We start from the raw sequence: 25,054 nt of genomic DNA, 5'->3' as shown, positions 1-25,054 counted from the left end.
GCTCCGCAGTGCCTCTGCTTCACTCGACTTCCCACAATGCACCGCGCGCGACGTCACAACCACGCGACCCAACGTGGATTTCATTTCGTGTAGCAACTGCCAGCAACCAAGCGTCGTCCTGTATTAAAATTAACACACTTTTAACCCCCCTTTGCCCTACGCTGCTCCAACATTGTGTGTGCGAACCTCTTTTTAAACACCGGTTTCACTTCATTCGCCAATTTTAAGTTTGTACGGGAGAAGTTTAAACGCGGAATAGCAGAGGAGCTCCAGTTTTTCCACGAGTCGCACCGGCGCCCTGTCTGAAAAGATGCAGTCCTTTGGTGAAGAAAAATCGACCAACTTCATGATAAACGCTTCTCTGCTGTACAAAGAAACATGTCCGGAGCTGTCAAGGTTCCTCCTGTAAGAAACTTTGTTTTAAATCCTACATGTAGTGTCGACTGTCTACGCTCTGTCCTTGTATTGTTGTAATAGCAGCATGTCGGCGCTAGGTGGCGGAGCTCGACCAGAGTTAACGGTCGACTTCCTGTGATGATAAAGAGGGAAGGTAGTGACTTTTTAATGACATCTTTACACTGTGACATTAGTTTGTCCAGGAGTGGTCTCTAGATGCTTTAAGCAGTCCAGTAGAGGAAAAACATAGCAGTGTTATTTTATATTGTGGATGTTAGTAGAAAGAGTCACTTTGGAGAGACTTTACATCTTGACTGACTCTCAAGTAATGACAAACGCACGAGTTCAGCTCTTATGAAACAAAATGTTGACTTCGCAGATATAGAAGTTAGTGCTTCTCCAATGACTAGCAGCAGATGAGACATCCACCAAGACACAGAACAAATGTTTGAGGCCTAGTCAGTAATTTACAGGAATATTTATGCATAAAAATGACAAGTTTGACTTGAAATGAAACATCTTCAGCATGTTCTGAACGACAGGCTTGCTTTACAGGTGTTCTAAGAAATAGTAAAGGAACAGTTTACCTAAAAATTTAAATTTAGTCACTGTTAGGTGACAATTTAGTCACCCTCATGCGGACAGAAATTGAGGTACCACAAAGCATTTCTGGAGCTCATCAGCAAAACAGAGTTGCACCTTCCTCCCAAACAACTGAATCGCTGGGAACTTGTGTTGAAACGTTAAACACAACCGAAAAATAAACAAAACAACCTGAAATGGCTCCATACAGCTCGTCTAGTGTATTCCAAGTCCACTCCAGGATCCCAGATTGATTGGCAAAGATGTTATTTTCCATCTATTGACCCATCTACGTTCACAGCTTGGTTTATCATCATGTTGGTGCTTTCAAAAGACAACTTGTCTGTGAATAGGAGTCGTTAGTGATGCCACAGTCATGATTGTGTTTTGTTTGTTGAATATTGATTTGTGCTTCTTATTCTTAAAGCTGGACACAAGCCAGCTGCGTCCAGTGGTTGCTCATGTGTTGCTGCAAAGATCAAGTTTGTGCCGCGTGTGTGAGCTGGTGTATCTAATGAATTTAGTTGAACTTGACAGACATTCGGTCTTACACAGCTTCAGTGGAGTTGATTTTATTGAAGAGAATAGTCCCTCTAATGACGGCGTAGGAGAGCCAGACAGTCTGTAAGCCTCATATCCTCTCTTGTATCTTTTTTTGCGTAGTTATCAAAGGAACCCATACAGAGTTTTCAAACGTACCAGCTGCCTTTATTTAATTAGTCTCCTGTAGTCAAGTCTTTTCATTGCTATTGAAATAAAGCACAATGGTAATTAATGCCAGTTTCGTATTTGCCTCATCATTTACAGTTCACTGCTTTGGTTTTCTTGCATTTGCCAAAAGAGGAATTCATTCCGTTTCCCTCTGATGGCGTATCCCACACAGTGGTGATTGCCTTATTGTGTGGAAAGTGAAAGCCAGAAGTAATTTCAGGAGAAATCCTCTTAAGCCCTAGTCAGTGCGAGTGAGGAAGAATGAGATTGTGTGTGCACGAAGGCGCTGCACACTTGCAGGTGTACTGTTCCGTGTGCATGAAGTTTCTTTGTCATCGTTTTCTTTGTATTTGCAAGTTAAAAGTGTGCTAAAGTGTAGACTCTTGTGGCTTGTGTTTGTGTTGGGTTCCAGCCACGTCGCCGTATCCGCCGGCTTGTGTTCGCTCCCACCTGAGCCAGGAAACTTGTGGGCAGAACCATGCACGGAAACAAAAACAGAGGTTTTAATAGCGCAACCCCAAATCGGGGTCGTTTTACGGATGTGTGCGTGAGTCCTCTGCTGCCTTAAAGCATTGATCTGTTCCCCAGATTCCCTGGCTATGACGAGCTGCGGTTGCGGAGAACATTTTGACCATGTTTAACTTTGACCAGCTGTCCAGCAGGCACGGCATGAATCTGAGCTTTTGGACCACTGGCTACAAGACCTGGCCGGTTTCATGCCAAAATGCCTGGCAGAGGAGACTATAATTAACGGCAGCTGCCAAAATTGACACCAAATGTGATGAGCTAATTGACTACTGAATTTGATCTTCGGCCAGAGTGACAATTAAGAGGACATACTTTGGGGGAAATGACTGTTGAGGATAAACGTTTCTGATTGAGGTCTTGGACACACGCTTGATGAGTTAACTGAGGAGAAAGGAAAATCTTTTTACCAGCATCCACTCAAATAACTGGCACTTGTGGTCAGTGTGTGTCAGTGGTGGGTTTTAGCCCTAATGAACCGCAACTGTCTCTCTGTTTTCTTCTGTGGGTTTTCCTACTGTCTTCGCTGCTTCGGTTATTGGTTTTGGTCATGCGTCACTGGTGTGTATGTTTCGCGGGTGCGTGTCGGTACTCATACACTACTACACATATTTGCTGGAGATCGTGTTACTGCCTTCTGCCGCTGTCTTCGCCTCCTGTCAGGCCGATGATGACTGAATGTGTTTGTGTGAACACTTGCATCACGTTCCCGGTTGGTTTTGCCTATGACAGTTGCTCGTTGTTTCAGTAAAGCGTATCAATATTGACTTTCGGTTAAAGCCATTAAGTCATTATATTAGTCTATTTTTATGTGTGTGCATGTTTGTGTAACTGGGGTTTTCAAAGAGTGTTTCTCGTGAAACCGCCTGTTCCGTGTGTTTGCTTTTGTCTTTGTATGTGAACAGACGTCAGTTTATTGTGGCTCACGTTGCCAGACAAGTGAAGCTGTTTTCCAATAAGTTCATCATCATAGTCGAGTGTCTGGTAGCTGGAGCCTGACTGAGTGTGCTGATAGCTAAAATATGCAGGATGTCTGCTGGACAAACACTGTCTAAACGGCTCTGCTTTTAATCAGCCTCAAGTGCTTCTGTTCTGTGTTATTTTCTGTATACTTTTTTTCTTCACAGAAACTGGAATCTTGTCTATGCTGATAATAATATGTCAGTGATTATCCAATATCAGCTGGTGGTATTGGAGCGCTGATGTAAGTGGAGGCGTTTGTTGGACAAGCACTGATTGAAACACAGGCTGTGACTAGGGGTGGGCGGATCTGACAATTTTTAGATTGTGATCAATCAACAATCTATTTTTCAGACAAATTGTTTTTATTATGGTGTTTTATGTCCCCTTATTTCTGTTTCCAAACGCCACATAACATCAGTGACGAGCAGATCGCTCTACATGACCAAACCAGCTGACTGACTGATGAGGTCAGCTAGATGGCTATGCTTATGGGACGAATTACTTCATCCAGTTCTTCATCGGGCTGAGGAATTCTGAGCAGTGCATTGTGATTTATAACTAGCAGGAGGAGTCCGATGAGGAGCTTGTACCAAAAATGAACTATCTGTAATGTAATGATGTGTTTTAAATAGTGCGAATTGAGAATTTATAGTTTATGTCAAGTCTGCCTATAGTCAACAGGGCATTCCAAAAGTGAGAAAAAAAGATTGTGATATCATATATTTGGCCACATAGTCCACATCTAGCTGTGACTACTATCTTAATTTTCAAATAATTTGCAAAGCCTTTTTTTTCAACTGATTTAACTGGTTGTCAAATGTCAATGTTTATCCACCCAAAAGTGTGAAACATGCTACTGGCTCTGAGGCTGCACAGAGAGTAACACATGCTAACATCAGCGACAATGCTAACATGACTTATTAGAATATGACTATATTTACTTTAGCATCTTAGTCTAGTGCAGTGTTTTTCAATCCTGGTGCTGAGGCCCCTGTCCAAACCATGAATACCTGTACCAAGTAGGGATTGGTCATGATTGTCGAAAATTCGTATAGTCATTAAATTAAAAAAAATCGTGATAGTTTATGAGACTATGGTTTTGTCTGAAAAAACGTAATTCCCATTGTTTCTTCCCTTGTTTTTCCAACGTCTGGAAAGAACAATTACAGGCCTTGGTGGCATCCCATTGTTATATCAGGCTCCGGTAAAACATGTCTAACACAGTCTTTTCCATACGAGGTCAGTATGAGTCTGTGCCTCTTTATGCTACAGTGCATAGAAGCAGCAGATCTTCAAATAATTGTCAAATATTTCCCAGTGACTATTGCATTTCTGCTTTAAATGCCCATCCAGACTACAAAGTTGTGCATGTGAAAAATCGGACTGTTTGGTTGCGCCCGATGAATAATCAGTGCATCTGCAAAGTTAGTAGGATACATCTTCTTGGGACGATGAATGTCTTAACAACATTTCAATACATTTCACCCGATATCTGTTAAGAGACTGGAATCTGCTCCAAAGTGGCAGACTGACTGAATGACAGACCATTATTGCCATCCATTGAGGCCATATGTGAATTAAATCATTAATTTGTAATTTGTTAATTATCAAAATAGTTGCCAATTGACTGAGTGAACCCTGTCACCTAACTGCTCATCCATCTTCACTGTGATCTGACAGTCATTACTATAGTTTTTTTTTGCCAGAAATCTGTCCCTATGTTTTTCCTTCCTACTGCTATAACCTTTTGAGACCTCTCCTCCCTCAGCCTCCTTATAAACTCATACTTCCTCATATTTTATCTCTGGGAGGCACCTGATGTCCTCTTTGCATGTCCAGCTGATGAATGGGAGTCAGTTTGTGCTGTTGAAGGATACATTGTCTAGCCACCGACCACAACGCTACCTGAGCCCGACCGCTTCATCTAAATGTCTGAGCATCTTGACGCATTTTTTCCAGAACACGGCAGCGGTCACACTGTGTTCCCTGATGGTAGCAATAAAATGTTCAACGTGCTTTTCATTTTGTGTGCTCTGCCTCAGCCGGTGCTTCTGTCTCTAATTACATTACAGCCAAAACATAATGTCCCCCGCTACCCTTCACCCTTTTGCATCTTCTAAAGCTCTGTTGATGCCATCTCCCAGTTGGTCAGTAGTTCATATGTATGGCCCATATCTCGAGTGTTCATCACCATGACTAACTGTGCGCTTAAAAGGAGATGCATGACAAGTATGTTAATGAGATAAGTGCTGTGGAAGAGATCTTTGCGGTGTAGGTTTTCTGTGAGTCAGGGGAGCAGCGGGAAGCACAAACCAAGAATCCGGTTTCTCTACACTTGAGTCACAGTGGTCTGTTTATAGCTTTGTCAGAGAAATATATTTTCAGTACAGCAAATCAAGGAGGAATGTATAGTTTTGTGTAGTCGGGATGTATTTGTTAGTGGTCAAGTGCACCAATTGATAATTGATTATCAGTAGTGAAGCAACCACCTCAAAAAAATGCATTCACCATCTGAAAGGTGGCTTTCTTTTTTTTTTTTTTTTTTATTGGTGAAATTAGGTGGAAATTAGGTCGAGGATCGACGAATACAGATAGTGGACATACAGTACAGATAACAAAAAAAAAAACCGAAACGACAAAAACTTATATGTGTAGAGGTAATACAGCTGTGTGTGTGTGTGTGTGTGTGTGTGCGTGTCTGTGTGTGAGTGAGTGTGCATGCCTGCAAGTGGCTGAGAGGCAGATACTATGGTATTATAAACGTATGTAGGTATAGATAGATGATACAATAAAAATAAATAAATAAGGTATAAATAAGAAAAGAGAAGGAGGAGGAAAGTGAAACTGAAGGAAAAAAAAAAAAAGAAGAATAGATCAGTAAGTTAAGTTGGGATTATAATAAACAAATTATATTATGTTGATGGTTATATATTGCAGAGAGGGGCGAAGTTGGACCGGGGTATCAGGAAGGCAAGGCCCCCTAGCCGGCTCCCAGTAGCCCAGTTGGCAGCCCCAGCGGGAGACAGGCGAGGCGGTAGTGAAAAGGCCCCCCCACCCCCTTTTTTGTATCGTCTTATCTGTTGTTGTTGTTGTTGCTGTTCTTTTTGTTTATTGATTTATTTACTTAAGAAAGGTGGCTTTCTTAACGACAAACTTATTTTTTTTCAGGAGATGTTCAAGGCCCATGAGTCATTATCAGTCCTCTGCAGAGTCACATTCCACCACATCGACCTTGAACAGCTTCTCTTCATTTCCAGTATTTTCTGACAGGGCTTCTATATAATCTGACAGTCTAATCCGGTCGCTGATTATTTAATTGCACTGGGATCGAGGGACAGTGACTCAGACTGTGGGGATGAGTGAAGGCAGATAGGTTGAAAATCTTTCTCCACCCTGGCATCCCTCCAGCTGCATCCAACATTATCCAACAATATAATGCATGGTCTCACGTAAGGGATGGCTGAGAACGCAAGTGGAGAACGTCAACAAACCAATGCTGTCAGACGCCACAGCGGCAGCAGCCGCCGCAGCCAGCGGGTCAGCTCCGGATTAAAGTCGACCCCACAGACCCCACCTTCCCCCTCTCCACAGACAGACAGGCAGCCCTCCGTTCCTGCCACACGTGCAGCCGGACAGGAAATTTCCCTTCATCGATTTAAGCCCAGGGCTAATTTTAGTAGGACTTAGCAGTGGCTTAGTTAAAATGTTTGCACAAATAGCTCATCGCAAGTGTTCCAACATTGGAGGCATCCTAGGCATTGGAGGCAGCTCTATGGGATGGGATGCCATTGAAATGGTTTGGAGGGTTGCACTATATTGTTTGGGAGAGACCTGTTTGCTTTTTTCCAGTTGCATGATTTCCATCACGTAATATTTTTATCCAAATATGGATTAAATCCAAGACTGTGGAACAAAGTTAGTCTAAGTGCTTTCCTCACCGCTTTACCTATTTACTTGTTTGTTCCATTGTTCCACAGTGAAATTAGGTGCACTAATACATAGGTAATATTGAAATGAATGAATATGCGTGTTGAATTGACTGAATGCTTTTCTACCGCAAATGGTTCTGAACATGAATAAACTTGATTTAAATGTTCAAAACGTCTAATGTGTCCTCTCTTTCTTTCCTAGGCAGTGGCCTGTAAAGTCCAAAGGTAAGTCCTTATCTTATTTTTTGTTTCAAATCTTTTGTTCTATTTTCATTTCATGTACCCGTCGGTGATGCCCTGTGGTAAGTAGGACCTTGTCACCGGCTTGTCAAGGTTGATAAACCTTCCTAAACCCTCATCCAAATACACTGAGTCAGCCAGCTGTCTGAAGCAGACTGCCTGGTGGGATCAAACACACACACACACACACAATAACACACACTCAGGTCCATGCCAGCCAAAACCACATCAATAGGTAGCGGTGCGATTCGGTGAGGCTTTTCTCCTTCAAATCACACAAGGGCTGCTCCCTGAGAGAGAAACATGTTTAGGGTGTGATTTGGAGAATTTAATTGCTTGTCCCAAAAACTGTTAATTTGACAGGCTCTTGTGAAGTGTAGCTGTTGAGAGAATAGACAGAATAACAAGATGTTGCTCGACAAAGGCAAATATATTGCAATGTGGTTTGGTTTGCCGTGTGAATATGTTATACATGGGATGTTTTAATAATGAGGACAGCATCAGCTGAGAGTATGTATACAGCTGTTAAAAAAAAGTGATTTAAAATTTGTTCTTTGACTTACCTTTCTTAAATAGATATCTCTTTTCCGCTTTGCTAGCTTGAAATCATAGAAAACTGAAAACTGCAGTCTGATCCTCATGTACACTTTCTACCACTTAAGTTACCTGGGTATTATTGAGTTGAAAAGAAATAAGCATGACTCCACACCAGAATATTAGCTGACAGGCTTTGTCTGTCCTCTCTTCAGCACACCCGAAGCGTAAGTCCTCCAGTCCGTTTCAGAGCACCTTGGTGTGTCCGAACTGTTATCAGTGGCTGCAGCCTGACAATCACCGGATGCGACTGCGGCCCAAACCACGACCATCGGCAAAGGTGCAGAGTGTCCTGCGCAGGAGGGCCAGAGGCAAACGACTCAGCCTGGTGCAGAAAAACCTGCTGCACCGCTTCCAAAAGTCCTCCTCAGTACTGGTGAGAAAAACAAAACACTACAAACCAACAGACCTGGTTGTGTGATGTACTGCAGCCCAGAACATTGTCCTTGCAGGCACACCTATGCCTGAATTGTATTGCTAGTTATAGGGTGAAGAACTAAAGCCTGGTTTATGCTTCTGCGTCGCGGCGAGGGCGTAGCTACGTCATCGACCCTTCGGCGTCATTGAGCATTCGAAGTTCTGCGTCGAGGGAACGCGTTGTTCTGCAATTCACCGCCAAGCCGCTAGGGGGGTGTGGCTGTGTCTTTGTTTGGTTTCGGACATCCTTGTAATGTCTTGAAGACGAGTTGTAAAGGTGGTCATATTTTCTGACCTCCTCGATAATTCTCTCGTCTGCCTGGTCCATTTTTTCCGTGCCGCTCGTACCACAAAACCTTTAAAAATGGCTGTGTTGTTATACTGTTGACCGGAAAAGCAACTGCCGGAAATGACGTTCTGAGCGGACCAATCACAGTCCTTGCCGTTCGCGTCTCGACGCGTTGACGTGACGTGTAGTCAGGATTTTTTGGAGGCACACGTCAGGCTACGGCGTAGGGTCCGCGTAGGGGTCTGCGTCGACGACGTAGCTACGCCGTCGCCGCGACGCAGAAGCATAAATCAGGCTTAAGGAGAGGTACGGGCAGCGGGGTAGTTGCTGTAGCTTTTTACAGCCTGACTTTAGTTAGATTTTTGGAGCAGATGCTGATCTTAGCATTAAGGAATAATACCATCTTGGAAACTGTCTAGTGTATTTCTCATTAACCAATCAAACGTTTTGCTAAACACGTTCAGTTCAGCTGGTGTTGACCTCTTATCCATGAGGGCGGCGAGATGCCAAAGAAATTCTCTGTGATGTTCAAAAACACATCACATTATCATTTATTATGATTTAACAGGCCTGACACTGCCTCTTAATGTATTGTTTCCAGTCGTTAGATGAATGTGTTCATTCCACAGAAAGTGCCTGGTTTCATTATGGCGCGCCACTCATCATTGCAGTCTTTACAGTGGCCCCATTAAGCTGAACTGTAAGAGAACTAATGTTGCCTGACAGTGCTTTGTCAACACTCACCCTGTTCCCTCCCATAGCCCCCTAAATTGTACTAGTGGTCCTTTTTGTCTGTCCTCTTAATGGATGGCACCAGGCCGGGACAAAATGGAAAGCTTATTTTGGCCAGCACCCACCCACTCTACTGATAAGCCCATTTAGACGGGGAAACCGGTGGTGGCGCTGAGCCACTCTAGTGATCTGACATCAGCCTAATGAAGCTCCAGTGGAAATGCTGCTGCCTCATTAAAATCTTGTTGGGTGCATTTAGTATGCAGGTATTCACTGTGCGCGGCTCTCTGAACCCTCTCTGAACCCTCTCTCCACTATACATCTGTTGACTATGAGGGCAAAGAGGAAGACAGAGATTGAGAGAGGGACAAAGAGGAGGCACACCAAAGGTTGTGAGAGAAGTGGAGGAGAATAACAGAATAGAGTGAAACAGAGAGGGTGAATAAAGAAGCAGGAGGGTGGAAGGTAGATAAGAAAGGTGAACAGGAGAAGTCAAATGACAAACTGCAGGGGGAAAAGTTGTCGTCTGGTTATATAATTTTTGTGTGCAGAGGTGGCCGTGTGCCCCTTCCTGTTCTACTTCTGTGGCCTGGTGGAGTTCAGATCCAGGGTCTGATAGGGACATCATCGGCCGAAAGCAACTTGAGAGAATATTAACATAGATTTAAGGTCTAACACGTACCTGAATTGTTCCAAAATATGAGAATGTAGATATAGTCATAAGAATTATAGCAACATTCCACTGCAACAAAAACTCCATCACAGCTCCACCAATGTAGATTTTATCACACATGATTTAATTGTGAAGTCTGCTGACAGCTTAATGTTATCCTTCCGAAATCTTTTGGATAATTATATATATTCGCTGTGTGGTTTCATGTCACACGGACTTTATAGAAGAAAACTGCACTCAAAAGGCATCCAATTATAAGTCATCAGATTCTATACATCATTAAAATTGAAATGGGTTGCACCGCATTAAGTGAATAATAAGTAGAGATTAGCTGTTTGTAAACGTTCACAGCTACTAACTGCCAGGTGTGTTACATAGCTATCTGACTGAACTAATGCTATTGTCCGCTTGATAATATATCACTCAGTAAAGAGGTAAGCGGTCCACACATCTGAGCTGAAAAAAATCATGATGAACTTTATGCCATTGAAATTAGAGTTAAAGGTTATATAATGTTAGTTGGGTCAGTGTTAATATGATGTATATCTCTCTCTCTTAAAGGTCCCACATTTTGCCAATCTTTCAGTTCACACTGGAATAGGTTTACATGCTTTGATGTTCAAAAATGACAATTTTCCCTTCTTTGCTGCAGCACCTCTATTCACCCTCTATCTAAGGAGTCTCTTCAGGCCCCACTCTTAAAAAAAAACCCAATGTGCTCGGATTGGTCAGCTCTTACAGGCTTGAGCTGGCACTACCCACTTTCTTTTTTTGGCATCAGCTCTGTCAGTCTTTGCAACAACTGACTGAAGGTGGTGATTGTACAGTTCATCACAACCTTAGGGAAGTCCTGGTGGTTAATTCTTCCGAGGACTGTGTGACTTCATGCTTTCCCAGTATTCACATAGCAACTAGATCTGCTTTATAATCAGAGAAGACAACAAAATCTCTCTTCCTACAATATCTGACCTTTACTCATACATGCTACCTACTCTAAGGACAAATAATTGTATCTTTGTTTTCATAGGGATAAAGCAAAATGATATTTTAATTTATAAAGGACTGGCAGTTAAGTTTAATATATCTTTCAGCTCCCTAAAGCTATTATGTTTGCCACTTTGTTACTGCACATGATACTACGTGTGTCTTCCTGTTTGCAGTTGACAGCTTTTGATTGTCCTAGTTAGCAATTTATGCAAGACTAAAGTCTTTCCTAGCTAAGACATTCATTGAATTAAAATATTTTCGGTTTTAACTACCTAGTAGCTTGTAATACCTTGATACAGTAATTTATACACACAAGTGACAGATTTTTGAACCAAGTCCTGATCGCCAATACTTAAACTTGAACTGGTTGGACACTGCTGTGCAACTCGCAGCCGGTGCATCACTCTTAGTCAGACATAACTTTGTTGTGTGATCAGCCCTGAAGAACACTAAGCCATGACCGTGCACCTCTCCTCTTACACATTTGTCAACAGTGTTCTGGTCAAGATGGCGAATGTTGATGCCTGTTCATCACGAGACTTCCTAGTAAACCAATACACCCCGAGTATGTCCTCTGAGGTATTTTTACCCCGTTTTCACGGTCACTCTCCTGTCATATCCCGGAGGTTTCAGGGGTAACAAGTCAGGCCACGTTTGCGAGGCGACATACACCTGTGCTGGGCAGAAGGGCGATAGCGAGGCGATACCCTTAAAATGCAGAGTGGTGGAGCGGTGAGATAACAGGAGGAATTTAGACAGCTTTGCTTTTTATGCCTTCTGGCTTCATGCTGATGAACAGAGCACAACAACCCTGACAGGGAGAGGGCCGCCGCACAAGAGCCTGAATAAGGGATCCACTCAGCTTCTCTTTAGGGATAGAAGTGTGGGGTCATAGTTAGGATAATGGGAGAATCGGATGTAATGAATGAAGTGTTTTTAAACTTCTTCCAGTTGGCCTTTTTAGAATATGCTGCTGTTAATTTTATTCAGACTTGCCTGAGTTAGATAAGGTGTCACAGTGACCATGTGCCCTGAATCTGTTTTTGTATCATCATTTTATTGCTTTATTTCAGTGTGCCAAAGATGAGTGCCATGGCTGTGTAAACACAGTTCTGCTCTTCTTTCTGTCAGTGATGTGACACACACAGGAAGGAGTGGAGGATTTATTAGAGAAACAATCAGGACAGGCTGTCGTATACATTCAGTGGCACGTGCATGGCCGTTGTGCACAGACGTTTATTTAAAACAAGGTGTGAGTGTTTTTAGATGCACACATCTGTGTTTGTGTTCCCAGTGCTCATCCAGGTGTCAAAACAATTCTGGGATTTTGCTATGAAGGAGAGTTGTTGTTATAGTCACATATTCAGATTGGTTTAAGGAGCTTCTCCAGGTCACATTGCATTCATTAAATCTTTCAACCTCTTGTGAGTGAAAACAGTGATGGAGGCAGACTGTTGCAACGCCACACGCCTGCATTCTGAGGAAGTACCTCTCTATGGCATCAGGTGGCGGTAGTCTGTTTGCGTTCCTTTAAAAAAATGAAACTGGAAGACTCACAAGCTGTTGTTATGATAAAGCAGAGTAAGCAAATCGTTTTCCACCCACCCGCTAATATACCAACTACAAAATTGAGAATAAGTTGCAAAAAGGTAAGGGCGTAACATATGGGTGACAAATGGGTGAAATCATGGATAGCTTTCCATTTCCTTTACCGTTTTTTTTTTTTTTTTTTTCTCTACTTGTGCATCGATTCACTTTGCTGAACAGTCAGAGTTACTTCTTTCAATGATGGGCTCGGCCACCTATTGGACACGCTCAGTCAGCCAAAAAGCCACCCACAATGGCGGACAGGAGCCAGCTAGTTTCAGCGGTAGCTCGACGCTTGACTAGTGCCAACAAGGCTTACTGACAGCCCCGGCATTGGCTTACTGACAGCCCCGGCATTGGCTGACAGCCGAGCATTGGCCTGCTCAGGGCCCTTAAAGAACCACCATCACAAATGACTAGGGCAGAGATGTTCACAAGGTAATGTATTAAGGGTTTCATTCATGTCATGATTAGTCATGCTCAGCAACTTCTCAAGGCTCTCTGTTTTATTGTCTTTGACCTCACGAATATTTGTATGTGTTTTTGGACCTCATTTCCCAGAGATCCAAAGAATGTGGTGTGTGTGATGCAGAACAATTGGGAGTTCCATCACCTGTAGTCTTCTTTTCTATGTTCGGCCATAGTAACAGTTTACTTGGAGTTGAAGACAGAGTCTGTTACGTAAGCTCGGGCATATCACTACAGGGTTATTGAAAACTGCATCACTAACTGTGCGCCACTTGGGATTTTGCCCACAGACACACATAACGCCACAGACACATATTTTGTGATACTGCAAATGCATGGGCTTTCATCAGTGAACCATAAACTCAATCACATACAATACATCCCTGTCTAAACAAAGATATAAGCATAAAAACATCAGATGGACAGAAACATGTGACCAGCTTCACACACAAACACTTGAGTGGAATGCAGTATTTATACTCCAGGGTGTAAATCCCCCTTCATTTCACACCATATTGCTCTCCCTTTGGGATGTATGTATGTGCCGCCCTTGGGGTGGATTCCAGCTTGTGATTTTCTCTCCTCAGCTCCGTGAAGTTGTCTCTTAGAAGTAATATAAATCAGGTATGTTTATGCGTGCTGGGCAGGTTATCTAGCAGTGGTTATGGAAATCAGTTGGATTGTTGCCCCACAAGCAAGACGGAGACCCTAAATGGAGCGAGGGATGGAGCATTCTCCTCCGCCTTGTTTCTTCTGTTCTCCCTCCTTGAGCCCAGATTTATACATCCCAGCAGGGTTGTTTGTTGGAAGAAAAAAAAAAGGGTTCAGTTCAGGCTCCTCCCTGACATACATTCATGCTGTTTCGGGGGGCGAATTTATGCCTAGTGCCTAAAGTCAGTGATTAGTGAGTCTACCTGGTAGTTCCCCAGAAGAATTACTCTTCCAAGACAAGCAGATAGGCATGTGTGAATGTGCAGTCACAATGCAGTTCTTTGGAAACAACACTTGAGAGATTAACCAGGCATGAAAAAACAAGTTAATAGAACACGAGTGGTTGAAGAAGCCTTCCCTTTCCCAGAAGGGGCATGTGGTGCTGACGTGAGTCCAACCTCTCTTGGAAATCTGTCATTGCCTCTTCTTGACCTCACCGACCACCTCTCATCCTCTCATCCCCTATTTGTCCTTTTTTTTTTTCTTCTTTCACTTATGTTTTACCTCAACTCATCAACCCTCCTCCTCCTTTGCACATTATCTCCATCTTTTTTCTTTCCCCCTTCCTTTCTTGGTTATCTCCTCACCACATCCCTCTGTCATATTTATCTTTGCTGGAGTAATGTCGCCGGAGAGGTTTGCCTCTCCAGGAGATGACAGGAAACAGGAGACAGCGATGCCTGTCTGGTGCTTTGCCTGTTAGCTCTCAGCGAACAGGAAAAGCTCCACTGAGGGTTTTGACACCTCAAGGGTGTGGAACGAGTGACGGGATTACACGAGGGGGATGTGTCGGGGAAGACGAAGGCCAGGAGGGAATCTGAAACCGTAGCAGTGGCATTGAGCTTTTTAGATACAAACAGAGGCTTGCTGGGAAGTGGAACCACTTAGTCATCTCTCACGTGTGCAGGGATTTACTTAGTGTGTACTGAAGTATTTTAAGCATGTTAACACACACATACAATAGGAGTCATGGCAAGTCAATGACAGCTAGTTGGATCAATGGGGAATAGTGACTGACAGCCAAAAGGGGGCCTCGTCACCTCGGAAAACTGAAAAATACACAGTGTAACACACACATAATCAGGATGCATGTGTTTTTAGTTTGCTCTCGTTACACACACACACACACACACACACACACACACATAATAAACCCTTGGCTAGGAATAGATGCAGTTTCTGCTTTCTACTGTCATTGTGGTTGTAGCCCAGGTCACAAGCAGGGTAAACGCCGTACAGAGAACTTGATGCTGCACCCCATCAGCATGTCATCTCTCAGTTAGCCTCTGAGCCTCTTTTCATTTAGTTTCATCACCACTATTAAAAGTCTACTTTGGAACTTGGCAATTCCTACTGTGAGCTGGCACGGGTGTCAAGGGTTGGAAACCGTCACTGTTCAGTTTTTGGATCCTCACTCGCTGCTATATTGCTCTTTTAATCCACTCACCATGTGTGCACCTTAATTATCTCTTAAAATGGCCACAGAGGAGCTCCAAATCCTAAATCGGTCTCTAAGCTGTGCTGTTTTTTTGACCCCAAAACTCTACTTGCGCACAGAGAAGTGCCAAACTGAAGCACAGCTGGTGCATCCGTGGTCAAGATGCAAAAAAACTGAGTGTAGATTCCTTAGGACAAAGGCATTTTGTAAACTGATGTGCACATGTTAAACATATGTGTGACAAAGACTAGAATGTGATGTCTTGAATGCCTATTTTTTGTTACCATTACTTGTTCATTTATGATGATTATGACAAAACTTTACACAAAAGCCTGTGAGGATAAAATGATGAAGTCATGATATTTTATATCCCGAATGTCAAGGGTTGACTTCACTGTGACATACTATTCTGCAGAAAATAGATTTTCAGTCAATTTTTTTTCAGTGCCATAGCTTCAGGAACAGCAACATGACTAGTGCAGTGGGCATACAACCCCCAAGTGGTAATTATAGTTTGTCAATGGAAAAAAAATAAAAATTTCCTTCTCTGGATGAAGCCTCTACAGATGCTAACTGAGGGGTTCCACGACGCATATGTTTTCACAGTTATATAAAGAAATTCAATTGTATGTATAGAATAACCTTTTGTCACAATGAGATAAAACTGATTGACTACGAGATGTTTATTCAACAATAAGCATCTCAAAAAGATTTTACTGAAACACTTAGCATCGTGAATAACCTATTCTTTTTTATGAACTGGATCAATCTTCCTCGTTGAGGGTGAGGGGGATTAATCATTTAAAAATGAGGATACCTTCCTCAAGCCTTTGCTCTGCTTTGTTTTGAGACAGACCTGCTAGGAAGTTTCAGGATGAAATGCGACCTTTATCATCACCAACAGAGGCACAAAGAAAGGGAGAAACAGATATGACATGTTCTTTTTAAAGTGTGTGTGTGTGTGTGTGTGTGTGTGTGTGTGTGTGTGTGTGTGTGTGTGTGTGTGTGTGTGTGTGTGTGTGTGTGTGTGTGTGTGTGTGTATTTACCGGGCAGCCTGCCTCCAGACAGTGTGACTAAGTGGCTGCCTGCACCATCACAGCTTGCCTCATATTGATCCCCCAGCTGCTCTTCTGCTTTCGGCTTTATTGTGTTGTATTGATGTGTTCTCAAATGACTTTCACACACATTGTGTGCAGATATTTGTGCTTTTGAGCACACGCAAGCGGACATTTTAAACGAAATCAGCACACAAACTTTTGTGAAACTTATATTCAATTTACAGACTCTTACAGGCACCTAATTATGTCCCTAACTCTGTTACTTCACTCGTCGTCACCCTCTGGGGTGGTATCGTACTGCATAGGTCAAATTAATCAACCAAAGCTGACCTCTGGCAGCAAAGGGAAAGACAGGAAGAGAGGTATTTATGGAACTGGGGCTATTAATAGAAGAAAGAGTCCATATTCTGAATTGATTTATGTGGGTCTGCATGTGTTTGTGTGTCTGTGCAAGTGTGTCAGTTCACTATTTCTCATGCAGTTTGTCCTCTTATTCTCATAGCCAATGCTACGTGTGTGAGTTATGTCAGGCTACAGGCATGCATGTCACATGGCCGCAGAAATGTACGTTTCAGGAATGTTTATGTGACGGTGTGGCTGAAAAAGCCTGGGAGGTCTCAGACAGAGGAAGCAAAGATCTCTATGTTGATTAGTTCAGAGATTTTCACAAGAGACCCTCAGAAGTGTTTCACTTGTTTTCATTTTGCCACAATATCGGGTTACACACAGTCAGCTGGGCACAGATTCAGCTGCTCGGCACTTAGCTGCACGCCTCACTGAGAGTTACAACAGTTTTGAGTTATCTCCTACTTTTTGCTCATTTAAACATCACACTAATTAGTCCTGTTCATTCATGTGAATTTAAGTAGGATGCATGTCTTAAAGGTCAAAGCTCATTAATGCAAGAGTTGCCGGTGACTTCAGCCTCAAACCCCTCACTGCACAGTCACCGTGAAAATTAGAGGATTGGTGTGTTCTCTCTTCGTAATGAAGACTTCAGCCTTTTAAGCCGGCTGTTAGCAAGGTTTATATGATTGCACTTACATCTTTTTTCATGATTTACAGGATGAACAGAAGGTGCTGACATTAAATGCATCATGCATGAATGCCAGAGCTTAGCAAGCGTGATATATGTGTGTATGTGTGTGATTAAGGTTAAGTGTATCTGTATCTGTGGCTGTCTGTGTTGCTTTGCGTTTCGCGTAAGACAGAAACCAAAAGGCTTTTTGTCTGGATGAGAGTAGAATAAGAGGTCAAGGCTGTGTATAATGTGCATGCATCACAGGTCAGGGATTTGTGTGTTTGGAAAGGTTTCACCATATGTACACAGGACAATAATATGAACCTAAAATCCACCAAACAGGAATTTTACTTTCTATAAAAAACAATTGCCCCTAATACCCCCACCCCCACAGCTGTGTATAGGTGGTTGTTTATCCTTCTTACCATATGCTTGACTGGCCGCAGTGCAGGTCTGTCTGCTGCAAGGATCAACAGCCCAAGATGAGGAAATCAAATCTCTCTGTGGCACCGGTTCACGTGTTCCCCTCCAAGTGCATAAACTACATGTCAAAGGATTAGCGTAAATTAGATAGGTACACGTGACCGCCCGGATTTCATTTCAGGTTATCATGACTTGCAGCAGCCTTATTGTCTGTGTTGTTTTGGAGTGGACAGCCTCTCTGTGTTGACATATTTTTAATAAGTCTCTCCAACGTGCACGTGCACATGCACATGCACACCTAGGTGAAGGACTCTATTGCTTTGAGCTTGCAATATCAGTGCTTCAGTGCCGGCCAGCTGATGACAGTGGGGCCACTAGTGGTAACTAGAGGACAAGAGGATAATCAGCATGAGGTCACTGTAGCTGTAAACATCCATTTGAAGCCAGCTGTCTGTCTGTGTTTGATCCACTCCACTATGAGCCACACACTCGTGTCTTGCCATGGCTTTTTTTTTTTCCCCCCCCTTGGCAATCATTGGATACGCATCTGAGTCCGGACCTGGGAAATCTAGACTTTCACCTAAATGTCCACAGCCCTGATCGCTTCCAGCATGTGTTACAGCAGCATTTATAGCTGAGGAACAAATGGCTTTTGTTTGAGTGTTCGCCTCCAGTTTCCTGTTTGAATTTGATTAGATGAAACTTTAATGATCTACGGGAGGAAATTGGGTTATTGTCGCAGGAAATAACAGGCAGTATGTGGTGATGGAAAAGTTCTAAATAACAATAAAGCACATACAGAGTGTGAAATAAGACAAGACCGCTCATCATCGCACTTAAAAAAATGTTGAAATGTATAGGGGCATATAAACAGGAGTGAGTTGAAGTCCAGGTATTTTGGTATTTTAACACCAGCTGTGCAACTATTTTAATATAGTGATTCCATATCCCACTTCCTTTCAATCACTGTGCCAACAATTGATAACAAGAGGGAGGTTTGTCTGAAAGGAATAAAAAAAAGTGTTGAAAGCGTTCAAATCCTTAAAGGATGAGTTGTGCATTTTAGCCATATTACATTCCACATGAATTCCAAAAGATCTTTAAAGCATTGTAGTGTTCAAAATTTCCCTCGGGGTAAGCACTGGTTTCCAGTCATTTCAAATTCCCTTTTTGGCCCTTGTATGGCTCTATTGATGGGACAGCTTCAGAGATGACAGGAAACAGGATGAGGGAGGTAGGGGGTGGGGTGTTGGCGGTGGTGGTGGTGGACAAAGCCTCTGTACATGGGACACCCACACTACCAACTGAGCTAATGGGTGCCCCTTGTTTCCAGTCATTTCCAGCACGCCATGGAAATCCCCTTATAGAGCTTTTTAAAGCGCAAAACACGGGAAGTAATCCATCTCATTTAATGATTTTCCTGCTGTGTTTTTGTCAAGGTTTTCTCTCGTTTAAACTTCTCTTGTTTGTGAATGCAGGGACACAGTTTGAGGTTTCAGAGTCTGTTTACAAGCAGAAATGTTCTAAGTGCAACAAATGACTAAATTAGCTTTCCCACTGCTATTTGTGACAGGCAACCATAATCTTTTTTAACTGTGAAGATGAGTAGTATTTATCGATCGCTAATCCTCCAAGGAAACACTAGGAATTCGATGTTTGGCCTGATGATGCTGCAGCAGGATAGATGTTTCCTGCTATATACTATACTATGACCCCAGATCCTATCTACCCACTATAGACCACCACTCTGTCTGCTTCTCTGAAATCAACTATGTCACCTATATGACCAGAATCGGAGGTGTCATTATAGCATCCTTTGCCATGTCTTTGTAATATTAAATATTAAAGCACATTTTGAATGAATCTCAGCTACTGTTGCTCTCTGTTAGCGGAGCAGAGGGAGGCAATGAGTCGAGGCACTCGAGAGCGTGCATAAAGTCACGTCTTTTGGTCTGTAATAAAAAATCTGACCCAAGTCCTTCAAAAAGAAATTCAGTCCAGCAATATTAAACAACTTACACAAACCGGCCCCAGGCAAGAGACAGGGGAGGACTAATTGTTCAGATTACAATAAAACAGTGATTAATACACTTAAATTCCTACTAAGTGTTATATAAAGCCCCTTTAATTCATCTTGATGTCTGAAGACACCAAGAAAAGCCTGCATGAGCACACTGTTTGGACTCTATCTGCCTCATCAGCATAGCTGCTTTGTGTTGTTATGATCTCTTGTTGCGCAACGATTGCAATCAGTCGGGGAGCCGGTTATTTCAAGTTCAGGGGCAATGATGAGTACGATTGTAAGTCTATTACTGCCAAATGTTCTATTCAATGTGAAGCCTCATTTGCTGAAATGGAGGCTTGCCTATTACGAGTTAAAAAAAAGAAATTGGTTTTATACCACTTACATGATCATTATAACTCAGGAACATAGGAAGCACAAAATGTAATGTTCATGCCATCCATAGAGATGATTGGATGTTTCCATTGTGGAACACCTTGCTGTGTCAATTTGGAAATTATTGAGCAAAAACAACTTTTGAAATGGTCGATACGATTGTATTGCTGAAATGTATTCGATACTCAGCTCTGGGAGTTCTCTGATGACCTCCCTTGTCAGCTATCCCAATATAACATAATGAAATGACTTCATATAACTTAGAAACTACCACCAGCAAGTATTTCTTACGATTATCACATTGGTTTGCATTGTACTGTCCCAACGCTTTTAATTCAGTGTGTTAGTCTTCATCTTTGACTTCAGTTTTATTGGTTTTAATAGGAACATTTTATTCACAAAAGGGAAACATGTGTCACATCATTTTGCATACAGAACAACATGAGCAGAGCGGCATGGAAACATTTCTTTTCCTTTTCTGGATTTTAACAATGTTTATGAATCACACCTGTCAGTGTTTGGACATGCTTAGATGAAGTCCAGACTTTATATCACGTAGTGGTAGTTGTTTGCAAACAGCGTGTCCAGATGAGTCCGGTTTGGCATCGCCACTGACAAAGCAGCAGCAGAGCAACAGCCGTCCCACACACATAAGTCGACCCTTTTGACAGAGCATTGGTCAGTCCTCCTTTTGAGCCACACCCCTATGCAAAGACGGGTGGGTGAGTTGCTGGGGCTTGGTCTGTATAAAACTGGACACACAGCCTCATGAAGTAAACACTTTCACACACGGTCACGTAGAAAGCAAGAGGAACTCCGTACTCCTGGTGCTTTTCGAAACCCAACTCTCCAACAGACACCTGTCAGAATCTGAAATGGCTACCTTCGTGTCGGTGAGTTTTCCATCTCATCAGCATTCCGGACTGTCGACAGCTCGCCTCAGACTTGCTGACCCCTGCAGGGGTGGTCTGTTCTGACCAGTTTTAACCTTGTGCAACTCTGGATGTCTTGTGTCATTAATGGGAGTTACTGAAGGCTTGGAGGAATGTTTAAGAAGAGTCGTCAATCGATACCCCATATCACTTTTGGGTTTTTTTCCAACAGGGAGAAAAGTATTCTGCGGGCACAAAAAGTAGAGTTTTATTCTGTGCTAGTGATGCTTTAAGCCTCTTAGTTTAGAAATCGGAGAAACAAGCTGCTCCCTTTCGCTAATCTTGCACTTAAGGTCAGCTTATCGCTGGGATGAGGTGATTGTCTCCAAATTGCTATCATCACTGGATGTGATGGTGGCGTCTTGGTTATGAATACTGAGCAGAACTCGAATACGAGCATCGACTAAATGCTTAATATGAAAAAAAAATTATTGTTGCAATTATGATGACGAACAGTTTTTCATTGACTGATTACTTATGATTTAAAAAAAAATAATCTTAATCTGAGACGCTGTTCGCGCTTCGGACCTGGTAGCTGCTAAAAAGCATAATTAACTACTAGAAAATGCATAAATTATGCATAAATCTTATTGAAGCAACAAAAAGCTTAGTAAAGATTTAACAATAACATTAAAGAGAAGTTTGGAAGCTCAGTAAATGTGTTTTTAATGCTTCTATAAACAATTATTGTCACTATTATTAACACTTAAATAGTCTTTTCTCACACATAATGATGTTAAGCAACTTATAAGGGCTTAGAACGGTTTTATACCTATTGATTAATGCTTATTACGAGAACATTACTTTCCCAGGCACTGAACCTCGGGACACAAGACAGTGGCAGGCATGAGTCTGGAATGCCAATTGTTATCTTGAATCATGAGGATCTCATAAACTAGCAGCTGGCTCTCGTAACTCTCACCAGTGTGTGAACGCTTTGCCTTATATAGGCTCTTGTGTAGTCTGGGCCACGAAGTTGCTTAGAATTTGTCATGTAAGGTGCAGTAAAGTGCGAAAGTAACCATAGGTAAAAAAAAAAAAAAAAAAAAAAGAAGGAACAAAAAAAGAGAGATGTATGAAAAGTTGGCGTACAACTGTTACAGCTCCTGTACCCTGAATAGGTGGAGCTGCATGGCAACCATCCCAGCTTGCCTTCTCATAGGCTAAGCCGGTGTTTCCCATTCTGCTTGAACTAATCCAGTTATTTTCATAGCTGCACAGACATTCAAAGGCAAGGAAATCTCTGGGATGTTTGGCAGCGCCAATGGGAAAGAGCCTCAGCTGTTAAGGGAATGATTCCCTGTCATGAGTTTGCTCCCTTTACCCCAGTGTGAATTATTCCTCAGCTGTGAGATGAGTCTGACGTCGGTGAGACTTAAGGTCGGCTTGCGTCACCCAGGGCACATGAGCACTTCTCATTACACCTCTTTTCCTGCCACAACCGCGGCCAGTCCAGCTCCCCTTGTCCCTGGAGTGATTCTGTCACTGCGATCAATGTCCGCACAAAGTCATGACAAACTCTGGTGTGTCCCAGAGAAAGACAGACAGCTGTGGCTGAACTGGGTTTGATGAAAAATACCTTGAGATGAGACAAGCTTGTGCAAGTTGTAGATGGGTTGGTGTTATGTAACAGTCGTTTCAAGGACCTTTCAGAAAACCTGCACAATTGTTTGGGAAATTATTCCTATTGGGGGGGGCTTGTATGCCTTCAGGTCTAAACCTTGTTATGCACGAGTGGAATATAGATGCAGGGCATGCAATATTAATGAATATCTTCCTTCCCTATTCTTATCCCAGATGGCCACCTGCCACGCTTGCAATACAACATCCAGACACAAAGGAATGAACAGAGATTTTATCGCAGCCCTCGCTAAGACCCACAGCACACCAGGGAGCGCTGGGAAACACAAGACCCCACAGTCCACCAACAGAGGCACCCCAAAGACCCCTGGCAAAGACAAGACTCCCTCTCATACACCGAGGTAAGTTATTTTAAGGTGGCTGGTATTAATATCCCCTGAGCTAAAAATTTAAGATACTGTATAACCTTCCTTGACTATACTTGGAAGGTGTCACGATGGAAAGGATGATGTGTCAGGTGTGTGAACATTCGTATGATTACGTTTCCATTTAATCAGCATTAACTGAATCTCATCTAGCTAATAGGTGTTGGTATCTGTTTAACAGATCATGTGCTTGTTGACAGCGCATGTTGAACATTTCCTGCCAACCAACAAAATCTCAAGTTACTGCATCTTAACTCCATCCCTTTCTCTTTTTTTCTATCCCTTCCCGACTCTCTCTCTCTCGCTCTCTCTCTCTCCCTCCAGGGGTTCCACCTCCTCCACCACTTCAGGGACAGGCTCATCTTCATCATCCAAGTCTTCCTCTAAACCTAAAAATTGGGTTGTCCAGCGTCTCAGCAAGATACTCATGCGAGAGGACACTCAGGGCAGCAAGAAGGGGGGCTTGAAAGATTTTCTCTCCTCACTTTGAGTATCTCCTGACTTGCCTTTCTGTATTGTTATAAAAAAAAACAAGGGGTTAGACCCGTGTTGTAACCTGTTTACGCCAAAGGCTAAAGGGGAACTTGAGAAAGTAACTTTGGTTTCCGAGCTGGTGTGGGAAGGGTTACAGTTTGCCCACCAACACAGCTGTTGCTGGGCTGTTTGGAATGGTGCTCCTGGTGACCTGAATGCATCAGTTGGGAGCACCAGGATGGCTATTTCTTCTTTTAATCAGGGTTAGTGCACCTTCTGCTGAGCCAGACAGAGGAGAATGCTGCCTTTGCCTAATTTAGCACATGCCTCTTGTTAGCTCCTTACCTGGGGAGGCTATTTAAATTGGAATGATTGAGGAATTGTTCAGTATTCATTAAATGGCTGAAGGATCGCAGGTTCTGTGGTGGAGTTTGAGGCAGGACAAGCTGGTTTACAAGCCAATATCTGTCTCCATTTTGGATCCCCCCCCCCTAACGTTACAAGTATACATTTATATACTAAATATATCCAAAACGATTTCATATTTATACTACTTAATGTTAAAACGTTTGTATTTCCTTGTTTTGTGTCCTCCTCAGTAAGGAGACTGTCTGTGTGAATTCATTTAAGACTTTAGCTAAACATGACGGATTGACAAACTGTATGTATACATGTTGTTGCCACTGTTGTATTTTTGTACTCGCATACAAATGATTTTGAAACTGTGCACAGTCACCAATGATTTTTATTTATAATTATCATCTAAAATGGGACTCATCAGTTGATGTTTACACTGATTAGGCACATCCGCCTAAAACCTTACTGACAATCAATGTTGTCACAACTTTACATTTTCTTTTAATATTTTCTTTTGTAAGGTTACTGTTGAGAGCAAGAATTTGAATATATCTGCTGCATTTTGTACTGCCTGTTTTTCATTAGCTGTTCAATGTACAGTATGTGTTTGGATCCTGAAATACCTCACATTTATATTCCACCTACACCGTGAATAAAACCTTCCAGTCTGTGAAGCTGTGCTGTTCATTCTTACTCTGTGAGAGCATCAGTGATGAGTGCTTAAAAATGACTGCAGGGGAGCAATGAAATACATGTAATTAAACAAGTAGTTTACCTACATTTTGCAATAGCGTTTTGGTAGGTCAACTATATTAATATATGCATAGTGATTTAAGTAATCTTTTGTGAAATGTATTACTGAAACATTTTTGACATGAAAGGGAAGCTTGAATATATTAGATGTAAATTAGTCATAAGTATATTGATTTTTTATTTACAAATGCTCAGTTGTATGCTTTCGAAGTTGCTTCCTCAACACTGTTGAAAATATCTTGCAGATTTTATGTCAATGTCTCTGCAGATATTGAAGTAAAATGCCTTTAAATCCAGCTGCCTTTAGTAAGGGTTTTTAAAGAACTCTAAGAGTTCTTAAGAAGAAAACCTTTGTGCCGTGCAATGACAAAGCATGATGGAAAGTTAGT

The 25,054-nt window shown here is 42.4% G+C and overlaps 1 protein-coding gene across 1 annotated transcript; it reads left to right on the top strand.

Annotated features, from left to right (window-relative positions):
- The first annotated feature begins 50 nt into the window (after positions 1-50).
- Positions 51-24,586, top strand: rmp24 (ribonuclease MRP subunit p24). Its single transcript, XM_030412218.1, has 5 exons — positions 51-405; positions 7,309-7,331; positions 8,096-8,316; positions 22,873-23,057; positions 23,406-24,586. Exons 1-5 carry the CDS (start codon positions 311-313, stop codon positions 23,569-23,571), a joined length of 690 nt encoding a protein of 229 aa, XP_030268078.1. The 5' UTR covers positions 51-310; the 3' UTR covers positions 23,572-24,586.
- Positions 24,587-25,054: the final 468 nt, after the last annotated feature.

Source organism: Sparus aurata, chromosome 3 (assembly GCF_900880675.1).
Source record: "Sparus aurata chromosome 3, fSpaAur1.1, whole genome shotgun sequence".
NCBI lineage: Eukaryota > Metazoa > Chordata > Actinopteri > Spariformes > Sparidae > Sparus > Sparus aurata.
This window is presented reverse-complemented; position numbering and strand designations above follow the sequence as displayed.

Coding starts and splice junctions, on each gene's coding strand:
- rmp24 (XM_030412218.1), top strand. CDS start 311: ATGCAGTCCTTTGGTGAAGAAAAATCGACCAACTTCATGATAAACGCT. Junction 406..7,308: donor GAGCTGTCAAGGTTCCTCCT/GTAAGAAACTTT, acceptor TTTCTTTCCTAG/GCAGTGGCCTGTAAAGTCCA. Junction 7,332..8,095: donor GTGGCCTGTAAAGTCCAAAG/GTAAGTCCTTAT, acceptor TCCTCTCTTCAG/CACACCCGAAGCGTAAGTCC.